The following is a 13,072-nucleotide window of genomic DNA, read 5'->3' as shown; positions in this document are numbered from 1 at the left end:
TGCATCCTTGCACCAGCTACACATCGAGACAAGTAGAGACATTGTAGACTCTCTCCCCCTAGAGGACGAGATTTGCTAGCTCTATTAGTTGAAGCCAGAGACAAAGGAGCACTCCATATGCAGATGCCCAGTGTATTATGAGATCAAAAGATGCTTCCATTACCTATTTAGAGAGGGATTAGTGCCATTATGCAAGGTGATGGATTTCCCCGGTTAGAGATGTCTTGGGCTCTTCTCAGTAGAGCTATGTCGGCATAGAGAGCATCTCTTATGGACTCAAGATCAAGCACATGGAGACACACCAATGTGGACTCATAGAGTTCTACAAAGCATTGACCACTCCCACTACCACAAAGCCCCCATCCGACCGACTAGTAGCCCCACCCTGGGGAGTCACCCTGACATAGCTGCTTAGAGCAACAAAGCCCATCATCCACGCTCATGCAAGAGGCATCTTCTACAAATACAGAGAATACTACATCATCATCAGGGAACCATGGCTTGCTGTTTCAACCTCTCAATGTTAAATAGACCCATGAGAGATATCTTGGGACAAGAGTACCCTCAGAGCAGTTCACATTGTATCTGGTTTTGACATTATTTTGTATTCATCAGCTATGTATTTATTATTCTCCTTCAGTTAGTCATAGCATTAGATGATAGCTATTTTGGGATTTGGGAAAATTCCCCAACTTTCAGATGTAACATTTTGGTCGCATAGGCCAATTTGGCCTTTTGTAGACTTTAATATAACTTTCTGTCTTTCTTTCTTTCTTCTTCTGCTACCTCACTCAAAGGTCTCCAGTCTCCTCATATTATGCTGTGTCAGCCCGATTGAGTGGTAAAAATGTCACATGTGATGATAAGTGAACAGGCGGCCTGTTTACATGCACCATAAGCTGCATAGCCCTCTGAAAGCTTGCAAAGATGAAGAAGGTCCTGTTCTACTATCTTGTGATTTTCTTGCAGCCATACTAGACCTAGAATCCTTTGACTAGACCTTAGCATAGGTCGATCCTTTATTTATACACATACATTGTTTGGTTGTCCTCTGCCTGCATGACCATTGGCCACAGCTGATTGAGGGTCAGCTCACCATCCACCATAGCTCACTCCACTTTTTCTGAAAGTTAAGGCTTCAAGGATCCAGCTCTCAGAACTTGTCATATGAAAATCACCTCGACATGATCGATGCTTTTCAGAAACAGTACTTGTAGAATGTTCACTGTTCCCACTACTTGACCTTATGCCCAAAAAGAGATCCTTATATAAAGTGACACCAAATTGGCCAGCCAGTTGCATTGGACTCTTGGAGAAAATGTGGATCTTTTATGAGAAAATTTAGTTCAAACTGAATTATGCCATCAATGTACAAGGATAACGTGAATGGACACATTTGTATTGCAAAAACATTAAATGCTTTTTTCTAAGCTTTGTAAAGAAACAATACTCGAGTGCAAATAATGAGCTTCACAAGGATGGACTATTAGAGTATGAAACTATTAATCAGCTGAAACAAGCTAGAAGACGATCATACTTGTTCAGCATTTGGGAAAGACCTTGTCGCATGTTTGGCGATATAAAGAGTATAACTGATCGCTTCTGCAAAAGATATAAACAAAGAAAACTTATTGAGCTTGCTGCATAGGAGCTACAAGTGCCTGATTTTGGCCTCAAATAACACAAATTGAGCTGAATGAAACTGATATGAGCAATTTCTGAAAATAGAGTTAAGAAACATCAACCATACCATAATCCAAGCTGATGCAAGGTCGATGGTCCTAGCAGTAGAACTCACAAAAACAGTATCACAACCCTAAAGTCAAAAGATGAGTTTAAACCATTATATAGATAAGTGGCCTTGACATTAGGTGGTAAAAAACAATAAGAATTAAGATATTTTCAACGTCGATATATAACACACCTGGCCCTCCTTTAAGGTTTGAAAATCTGCAGTACTTTGATTGTGCAAAAATCGAATCCGATCATCCCCACTTACTGAAATACAAGTTTTTTTGCAATTAGACATCATATATAACTGCTTCAAAGTGCTATAGAAACATTCTGTTGTAGATGCAGAATTGTTGTAGGAGCACACTGCACTACTTCAACTCATAAACACAGAACCAGAAAGAGCATACTTATTCCAAATTGGAACAGCAGTAGGCACATGCTAGGGGTGATATTTGACAAGACTAGTTGACAATAATGAACTTATGAAGTCTTGCAAGAAAGGTGTGTCACCTCTTAGCCTGCCAATGTGGGACATTTCAACCACCTGTCACAAAACCTAAAAACATGAGATGATGAGGAAATAGGTTGTTCCTCTGGTTTGGAGAGCAAAAGCCCTTTGTCCCACATCTAATATGCTTGAACAAAGGGCTAACAGTTAGATGTGGCTAACCATCTATCAGAAATACACTAACAACAAAATACACTAACAACACGCCAAAGAAGTTAGGCCACTTCAGCCATGCGTATGGACACTCATCAACAACATATCACAACACCATGAAAACTTTAGACAGATATCAAAGCAGCTGTGGATAAAAGACAAAGAAATGGCATACAATCATGGCAAATGAAATTTTCATGAACAGAACTAGTAAGGTAAGACAAAGAACAAAATAGATCTGCACAGAGATCACAAAAGCCTGTGCAGGCTATTTGTACCTGAGGCCATGTGCTCACTTCTTTTATCTCAGGATGAATCAGCCTGCAACTATAAATGCAAAGAGACAAGTCAACTCATCAAAAACATTCCCCTATAAACAATTCTGGCTTTACAGAAATTGCCATACTGGAATGATTTGCTCATAAATCAGATAGTGCAGGGAGCTACTTGGATATCCTGGATTCTACCCCATGCAGAGAGAGACAATGAGTACATGATATTCTTGCATCTGTCCACATGCCTGACTATGAAAACCAATACAAAATGGAAGATGCAAGAGATATGCAGAGAAGCTGCTCATGCAAGACAATAGCTGGCAGCTACAAGCTAAACCAAAGAACGAGAGAGGACTAAAGGTTCCCCTAATGTTTAGTTGTACATACCTCATGATGACCTAGGGATCTTGTAAATAAATATAGCATGCATGTAACTTGCAAGCCACATAACTATATCTGACAAGATAGCATAAGAAGTGTGAATAGGAAATAAGCAAATTTGTAGCCATTCTCAGGCCTCAGAAATCTCTTTTCTGGAGAAGAAAGGGTGGGAGGAGAATACTGGGTAAAATGTACATGAAAAAGAAACACTTCCGATCTGAGAAAATCCTCATGCAATCGTGAGTGCTTTATAGCAGTTGAGCATACCATCAAAGTTAACACCAGACAGCTAAGTGAGAGGGAAGAAGGCTCCACTTAGTATGCGAATGGCATGTCATCATGGTCATCATTCACATTAGCCTAAAAATTAATTGAAGACTATCAAATCGCATCATAAACTAGATATCAATTCACCAATAACATGTAATAGCAACGACACTTGTTTGATGCCTTTCTTCAAGTAAGTCTGGACATCGGGACAACACCAACAGCATAGACTGTAAACCAAGGCCAGCAAAACAGAAGCACTGAACAGATACCATATCCATAATTTAATGATGCAAAAATATACCCAACAAAAGCCTCCAAAATTCTGTGTGACCTAGCTAAGATGGATTAAGTACAAAGGTTCTAGAAGATCCAAAAATTATGCTCGCTTTGATCTCATCAATGTAAACAAAATGCACAAACATAACTGCTTTATTAGAAAAAGAATAAATGACATGATATACCCACAGCAGCACCTTCATCAGCTGCTTTCAGAGCTTCTTCATCATTGCCAAAGGATTGAACCACACCATCCTCAGAAAACTCTGCTCCCATATCTCTCATGAGAGACTGCAACACACAGTTCCATACTGCAACATTCAATCCCAGGATAGAGGTCACAATAAATTGTTTCAAATCTGAAACAGTACACAACAAAACATTTCAATAAGCAGACAGCAAAGAAAAAGTATGGACAAAAAAGCCAGGGCATTTCAGAAACCTACAAAACACCTGTTTTAAAGTTCCAAAAGGCCCTACCCTAAAAGATGTGTTTGAACTTTCGTAATCTTGTCACAGATTCATTTGACACTCTAACATGGACATTGACATTGTTTGCAAGAACAAGTTGTTGTCCATAATGCATGTATATATTGATCGCTTCTGCTATAATGAAAGCTGTCATGGACAATGGGCCATGATGCATGTATATGTTGATGCTATGTTAAATCTCCAATTGTATTGGATAGGATTATGAATTATGATAAATCACATCATATGAGTCATACTCTATACTTATAAAGTCTCATGATAGTTTTCTTCCATCTTGAATGAAACTCCTTTCTAATGTTTCAGGAAACTCATATGAAGCCTATGAAACCCATTCCATACCTCCCGTTTCAGAAACCCTCAGCAACTATGGAGCAACTTCAGAGGCTGAACTGAAACCTTTCATTTCAGTGATTAAAATGAAATGTTACAAATTTTTCATTCTCATTGAAATGCATTTTTAACTTACCTTTGACTGTTATTATTGGGAATGTCACTTATAAACACCATATCTAGCACATACCCACGAGTGTGTGTTGGCCTATATTTTGTCAAGTCTATCATCTCCTAGTTGTGAGCTCTGTCAGAGTCTGACAGAGACACACAAGCTCTGACTATTTCATCCCATTCTGTTTGCATACATTTCTACTTCAGTGTCGGATGTGTTCACAGTAGAACCAGCCCACGTGCATTTCTTTTTCAGTGGCTGCAGGGCCTATTTTTCATTGCCATAGGGGGCCCAGCCTGCATAGATATTCGCACGAGCACTTTTTGCAGCAGAAGCAGCTGATCGGCCAGTTTTATGCTGGCCCATTCCATCAACATTTTCACCTACATCAGGTCAGCCAGTTTAGGCTGATTTGGCTATTTATAGCCAGCCTCCACACTTGGCACATCATCTTCTTCATTTTGCAAGTTGAGCACACTTCGTCTTCAACCTTCCTCCGTCTCTGGTGCTGCCACAGTCATCAGCCTGATCCAATGCCCTCACTAATGCCTTCTTTCCTTGTTGTCTCTTTGTTCTCTTTCCTCTTTATGTTCATGTTCCTCTTACATTATACACTCTCACATGTTATCATTGCCTACATGAGGACACAGAGACTTCAGCTTGAAGAGACCACACTGTTACTGAAAATGCAGATTTCAGCCTGCTGTCTGCTACAGAAAACACAGATTTTCTGCACTATTCGTGTGATTTCAACAAAGGCAAGACATCTACCACTGTCTTCTTGCACGTGTAGCTCATACCCTCTGCTTGGGCTCCCCTACAACAAAATGCAGCAGATTTAGTGTGTTTGCAAGTCTACTACAAGGATGGAGTACCACCATTTCAATGTGTTTGATGACTCCAATGAGGAGTCTACCTATTCCTCCGAAGATGGGCGTTCTCACAGGTCTAAATGCCACAAAGAGCGACGCAAAGAATGGAGAGCAAAGCATGAAAGGGAGCATCACTCTCACAAGTCTCGAAGATCTGCGTGGCTTTCTCCTCCTCCCACTCATTTACATGTCCTACATAGGGCCCATCTTTTTGGCCCTCGCATCGCTATGATGGCACCTTCTGTACAGGTGGTAGTTCTTCCTTCCTTACCCAAAGAAGATCAACTTGACAAATCGAACTATTCCCTTTGGTCATGCAAAGCGAGTGCATTATTGACACCTTTGATCTTTGGGATTATATTACTACTCCTATTCCTTGACCCACAGAGGATCTTGCTATTGTTTCTATGATGGACTGAGCTACTCTCTAGGATCAGATCCACTCTCAAGCTAGGTCTTTTCTTTTGATGAGTCTACAAGATGTTGTCGTTGTTCATGTACACAAGTTGCAAACTGCAATGAAAGTGTGGATAAAGCCCTCTTTCCTTTACCATCAAAAGATCTTTGCCCGTCATGGTCCATGTTACTCACAAGAAGAAACTCAAGTTGCTCTCTGTTGATGGCTCTCCTATGAAGGACCATATCAACAAGATGGAGGATATGTGGGATAAGCTTATATCCCTGGATCAGATGCTATCTTCAAAGGACATAGCAAGGTTTCTTTTGCCCAATTGCCTTCTCCTAAGTACAGAGTATTCTGCACCAATTTGCTTACCTCCACGGTATGTAAAACTCTTCTTTGGGAGAAGTTAGTTTTGCTTGCTTGGAGAATGACGAACGACTCAAAGAAGTTGGAGCTAGTAGATCCAGCTCTACCAAGGCTTTTACTACACATGCAAGAGGGGGGAACAAGAAGGAAAACAATAAGGCTAATAATAAGAAGCAAAATGAAAATAAGGATGAGAATAAGTCCAAGCCCAAGTGCCCACACTGTGAGCACGGCTAGCATTGTCAACCTTCTTTCTTGATCTTCCATTTTTCCCCTTAATTTCTGCTGCTCTTCCTGTGTGCTGAGGCAACCTCTTAGGTTAATTTTTCCACCTCTCTTTTGTACCGGCAAGCTCTTTCCTCCCTCAGCTCCTCTAGTTCTTTTGTGGCTTTAGTGATTTTCTTCATTTCAACTTGCAGATCTTGGTAGATCCCCACAGTCTCTTCATTCTATTGTCGTAGGCATTCCAAGGCAAGCTCAACCCGAAGTCAAAATTATCTTCATTAATTATAGCATGACCACAAAGGGCTACAAGTTCTATGACTTGAAAAAACAAAGATAGAGGTGAGAAAGAATGTGGTATTTGATGAGTTTGCGGCCTCGGATAATCCAATTGATGGTGCTTCTACTCCAAAGTTCTTCCTCATGGACTCCCCTCCCCCCCCTCTAAGAAACCATCACTTCCCTTCCCCCCTTTCCTTCCAAGTTACCCATCAATACCCCTTCTTCATTTGTGACTCACGCCCATTCTTCCCCACCTTTTGCTTTCCTTCCACCCTTGATCGTTCCTTCTTCTACTTCTTCATTGAGTATTCATACTCCTTCCCCATCCCCTCGAATGTCTTCCGAGAGTATTTAATCATCAAGGTGGGAGCCCTCTTCTTCAAAAGAGAGGGATGTAACTTTATCTAGTGAAGAAGAGTCCCTATGCCAAACAAGTGTATTACAAGTACCAAAGACCTCTTAGTCTCCATTGTAGCAAGGTGAGACTCTTGTTATTCCACAATGGTACGTGCAGCTCATGCAGGATGCAAGACTAACTCATTATTCTGCTATACTGTCAAGCCCACTAGATCAGTCAGCATACAGTGAAACACCTAGTGTGCGGAAGGCACAAGAGAATGGTAAAGCACCTGGTAGTGATCTAGATTCATGCAAGTCAATTAGAGTGAGAAAGCCAATGCAATGATTGACATATAACAGCTATGTAGCTTATCACTATACATACATGGATAAGGTTCTATAGGATGTGGAATCCACCTGTTTTGAGGATGCAGTGGGTAATGAGTATTGGGATCGTGCTATGGATGAAGAAATGACTACACTTAAAAATAATGGCACATGGGAGTTAGTACCCTTACCTGAAAGCAAGAAAGTTATTAGTTGCAAATGGGTTTACAAGGTCAAGATGGATCTATAGAGCTCTAAAGCCACGGCTAGTTAAACCAGATAGGGTGGTTTTCTCTATATGAGCTATACTTTTACATTTCGGATTTCACAAGATCATGAGTCTACTATTATTGTCGATTGATGAGGCTCTTGCACAAGATACTTCGTGTTGTGCTATGTAGGAGAAGCTCAATGCTATTAAACGTAATCAGACTTGGGAGCAGTGTTTCAATGCATTTCGAAAACATGAGTTTCAAAAATTGAAAGAAACTAAGTTTCAAAGTTTCGACCATTTGAAGTGGATCCAAAATTTTCAATTATCTAATATACTATATTATAAATAATAATATATGTGTTTAAGCATATAAATAAGCATATGTATACATACTAAGCATACTAGAGACTATAGTCATTGAGCAATCTTAACCTTTAACACAAGAATCCAATATCCATGATTCACATTGCGCAATTTCACATAGTTATCAGTTTTACATGTTGCAACTTGCAAGATTCTTTAGTATTAAGCAATCTTAAATCAAGTTTATGAGACTCATAACAATGCAAGCAGCAATAGATCATAGTAGATACATGATACATCAAAATAGGCAATCTAAAGAATTAAGACTAGATACACTACAATGAATGACAAACCATGTTTTAAAAGGTATCATAAGTAGAAATAGTTGAATAGCTCAAAACTTTGATGGAGGAATAGCCTTCATAAAAAGATATGTCAAAATGTCTTCTAAAAAACCAACCTAATCACAATCCACGAATCCATGCATGAGTAAAGAATAGCCTTGAAGAAAAAGTTTAAATCCTTGGTGTCCTTGAGGTAAGTGAAGATACTCTTCATTGTTTGCCAATGATTTACAAGAGGGCTATCAGTTATAATGCTTGATTAGGCAACAAAATACATTGTCAATTGGGCAACTGAATCCTTTGTTCGTGATGGAAATATGCCCCCCTCAATGGTGACAAATTATAAAGCCCATAGGTGGGTGAAGAACACCAACATAAACGACAGCAAGTGGTTGCTAAAAATGATGCTGTAATTTTAACAGCATTGATCCCAATAATAAGCAAATCATCAATATATGGAATAAAAATCAGCAAATCTGAAATGTGTGGTATTGAAAGAACATATGTCATAAAAGATCATTTGCTAAAGGAGTATGACCAAGAGAAATTTCAGCATGCTGTTGATCATAAGCATCAAGACAATAAAGTCCTCATGTGAGAGTGTTGCTCGATACAACAGAAGAAGGTGCCCACTTATCATAAACCACACGCAGAGGGCCATCAAAGAGGACATGAAAGCCCGAAGTAGCAAGGGCTGAGATGGAAAGAAGGTTCTTCTTAATCTCTTGCACATAGAGGACTTTCTATAACATCATGGAGATGCCACAAATAGTATTAACTTCTACAGTATCAATACCTTCAATTGCATAAGAGGCATTGTTTGCACACATGACTATGCCACCCTTAGGTATATGAGAAATGGATGAGAATAATTCTTGACAATAAATGATGTGCTTAGAAACACCACTATCGAAATACGAAGTAGAAGCCACATCAATGATGAAAGAGCAAGCATCATGTATAGAAGGATTATATTGACATTTGATGAAGAAGGGTATTCATTGTGCTTGGAGAGGTTGGTGGTCTCATTGGTGACAACAAGGCCGGGACTCCTTTTTCTTCTCCAATGCAATGCGCTTACAACATTTAGTGATGTCATGCCCCGTCTTTCAATGGTAGTTGCACCTATTTGTTTTGTTGGATGTACCTTTGGAAGGATTGGAAGATACTGCACCAACATGGAAAGGTAACTTGGAGGAATGATTTGATGAAGAAAATGAATGATCACCATAGGTATTTGCTGGCTTTTAATCAACCTGCTTGTACTTCACTTGATTTTGACCTTTTCCACAATGGTGGGTAGAAAAGGCTTGTTTGGTCACCATGGTAGCATTGCAGTTGAGTTGGTTTTGTTTTTCCTACAACAAAAGAGACACGAGCTTATCAAAACTGTAGGTAGCTCAGTTGCCCATAGTTGCCAATCGCAAGGTGGTAGCAAGATCTTGATATGACTCCAATGGACCATTAAGAGTTATAGAAACAAGCTGATTATTTGGGACTTCTTCATTAGTATTTAATAGTTGTTCTTTAAGAACTTTGACGCCGGTGAGATAGGCATCCATATGACCTTCTCTTTCTATGCAAATATCTTCCCGTTGCTTACATAAATAAGTAACGTGTGCCTTGTTGTGCACTTGATATAATGATGTGAGTTTATCCCATGCTTCCTTGGGTGTCTTGCATGATCGAATGTGTGGAATGATACCTCTCTTCAAAGTTCGCAGATAAAGCAAGTAGGGCATGCACTCGAGCGCCATGGCCATACCATTGAATCTGGTCTTGAGTGGGAAGCGTTGTGGAACAAAAAGATGATTTGGCATCATGAGAGCCGCCTCGTGATGTGGAGGTGAGAGGTGGCACCGGTGTTGGAGAAGCTCGCCTTTGCTCAGTGCTATTCAAAATATGCCATAAATTCTTTGTGACAAGAACATGTCACATTATGTAAGCCCACATTGGGTAATTGGTGCCATCAAGCTTGTCATCGGCACCAAGCATATAACAAATCATTATTATTGCTAGACATGAGCGGAAATCAACAATAAAATAATATTTTCCAAGTGAAGAGAGAGAAAATAGATGTCCGAATAATAATAAATCACTGATAGAAGAGATGTTGCCCACCTCAATGAAGTCAAATAATATGAAGAATAATATTTTTTTTATTGTTTTCTTGTTGAGGAGAGAGAAAAATATGCATAAAATAATTATTTTCAGAAATAAAATATTACTTGAACAATGCAGCAATCAGCAATATGCTGAAATCAGAGATTAATGGCTGAAAGTGCTCCAAGAATGCCAACAGCAGCAGAATTGGATGAAAATTTGCCCAATAAATGCGCCAAAATAATAAATTTGTCTTCAATACTGGGGAAAAACAAGGCCAGCAGCCAAATAATATGATCTTGGAGCACACCGAAACCACAACAAAATTCGAGTGCCTCGGAGGTGGAGTGGAATTGGGCAAGAGCCCCAAATTTGAACCGAAAGTAAGAGAATTTGAAGAAATTGGATAAATTTTTAACCCAATTAATGTCGAATGCCTCACCTCAAGGTGAATTGAACATTGATATTGATATATTTGATGAAATTCAGAAAAGCCCCAAATTTTTCAAAGAAACTAGGGTGAAGTTGAGCTCAAATGACAAAAAACCCAAATTTTATTGGGAAATTGAAGAGAAAGTCGAAGATTTTTGTGACATTTTTACCCAAATGATGCCAAATGTCGTGCCCGATGATGAATTGAGTCTCAATGTTGATGAAGAATCCCAAATTCTTGAAAAGACCCAAAAAAATTTATAATATCTGGGCAAATTTTGATCAAATTGATGAAAAGGCCCACATTTGATGAAGACCACACCTCAATTCAATGATGAATCTAGAGTAAAAAATGCAAAGCTCCAAGATTTTCTTTAAATTGAATAAATTGGCATTTTTCGTGAAAAGCCCTCAATTAGCCCCAAAATGTACTTGTGAAGGGCACTGTGGCAGAACAAGGGCTTTCTAGTGTGAATTGAGGTTTTATTCATTTAAATGAATAATATTTTTAAATAAAATTTGTTGTCGACACTATTGGGCTACAAGGCACAAGTAGCCAGCTAATGTGTTATGCAAAAGACAATAGAGCGACATGCTCAGTGACATAGATCAGTTGACTAGTGAAACCAGTGCTGGTGGCAAGCACGCATAGCAAGTTAGGGCCGGCAATCAAGTAGCACATCGACTAGATGGTGAACAAACAGAGCATGACACAGCACATATGTGGCAGCATGGGTAGTGACGAGGCAACTATCAAGTAGCATGTCCATCAACAGCTCGTCTGTGGGCCAAGGCAATAAACTACATCATTATCACAAATAGGCGCCAATGACAAGGCATGGCCTATGAGACACATTTGAAGTTCGCAGTGTGGAACTGTAATAGAGCCATGAGGATGGTTGCAAGATTACTCCAAGAGACCTTTACCAACAGGGACATCATCCTATACACAAAGATACACCAGAGTCCAATCACACACTTGCCAAATGTGAGAGGCTATAGATTCTTTGTGTACCAACACATTTGTTGGTACACTCTTATCGTCTCGTACTTTTACTCTGCTCACACTCTCTCAAGCCGTCACACTCACTCGTTCACTCCTGCTCGAGCTGTGTCCCTATCACTTCCAACAACTGGTATCAGAGCTGACTTTTGTGTATGCTTCTCGTGAAGAAGACCAACAACCGAGCAGCCGTGCAGAAAACAAGCAGAATACTGCTCGAAGTAACCAAGCAGGCGTGTAGCTGACGGCAGGCAAAAGGCGTGATAGTTGGGCGAACTGCAGACAAGCATCGAACTGCAAATGGGTGGTGACTGTGCAACATTCACGCGACTTCTCCGGGCGGTATGCGACTAGGAACCACACGACAACTAGGCAACCTCTACGAGCGGTTCGGGAATGGATAGGCGAGCGACGTCTGAGGGTGACGTGACATGACAGGGGTAAACGGACACCCCCCCCCCCCAGTTCCTTTGTTGTTTTTTTTTTTTTTAATCGAAGTTTTCTCTAATCCCCTCATTACCACTTGGCTTTGACGGGAGTTCACACGCCAAAAGCACAAATCACAGATCTGTGAGGATTGGAATTAAAAAATTTGAGGCTTCCCAAATTTGATCTCATCTAGGCCACACACACAATGACACTCGTGTCAGAAATTGCTGACATTGCGAGAGGTGACCTCAATTAATTTGGGGATTTTACCAAATTTGTTGGATTTTCGCTCTTTTGGGCAAAATTTCCTAACATTGGATCCCAGAAATTTGTGGGTTTTCATGTATTGGCAAAGCTTTACTCAGCTGGGTCAGATTGACTGACATTCATGCAATTTTGGACTTGAAATTTTGGGGATTTGCACAAAATTTGGTAAATTTCTGCATCTTTTGCCCATGTAGTGGCTGGTTAATGTACAAATAGCAGAGATTTATTTCTAGTTGAGGAAAAACAGCAAGGTATTTTGCTGGTTCAGCTTATGCTTCTGTAAATTAGTGCATTTACTCTTGTGTTCGTAATAAAATGGCTGCAACTTCTTCCAGTTCAAACATAAAGAGTTTGATGGAGATTAAACGGTTTCATGGTCATGGATTTGACCTTTGGAAAGACCGTATGCAGGGCATTTTGTTCCTGAAGGATTGTGAGGATGCTTTGCACGAAGATAAACTTGCACTAATGTCTGATGTAGATTGGGCCAGAGTGAATAAAAAGGCTGTGGCTTACATAAAGATGGGTGTCACTGATGACATTCTAACAGACATTAAGGGTTTAGACATGGGTGTGACTGGATGAGTCAAAGCCTACAGCTGAGCACTTCAGTGCATTTACAAGGATTCTAA

General features: G+C 39.9%; 1 protein-coding gene across 1 annotated transcript in view; it reads right to left on the bottom strand.

Annotated features, from left to right (window-relative positions):
* The window catches only part of LOC148018684 (putative transferase At1g60990, chloroplastic), a 122,701-nt gene that overhangs the window by 56,950 nt on the left and 52,679 nt on the right, over positions 1 to 13,072 (bottom strand). Inside the window, exons 3-7 of the mRNA XM_087701069.1 lie at positions 3,787 to 3,956; positions 2,245 to 2,278; positions 1,925 to 1,998; positions 1,751 to 1,816; positions 1,538 to 1,602 (exon numbers count right to left, since the gene is read on the bottom strand). Coding sequence (XP_087557195.1) covers positions 1,538 to 1,602; positions 1,751 to 1,816; positions 1,925 to 1,998; positions 2,245 to 2,278; positions 3,787 to 3,956 — 409 coding nt within the window. The remainder of the gene's footprint in view (positions 1 to 1,537; positions 1,603 to 1,750; positions 1,817 to 1,924; positions 1,999 to 2,244; positions 2,279 to 3,786; positions 3,957 to 13,072) is intronic.

Source organism: Lygodium microphyllum, chromosome 20 (genome assembly GCF_053477565.2).
Source record: "Lygodium microphyllum isolate KBCC chromosome 20, Lygodium_microphyllum_v1.1.10, whole genome shotgun sequence".
Lineage (NCBI taxonomy): Eukaryota > Viridiplantae > Streptophyta > Polypodiopsida > Schizaeales > Lygodiaceae > Lygodium > Lygodium microphyllum.
Note: the sequence above shows the minus strand (reverse complement) of the source record. Positions and strands in the feature narration are given on the sequence as shown.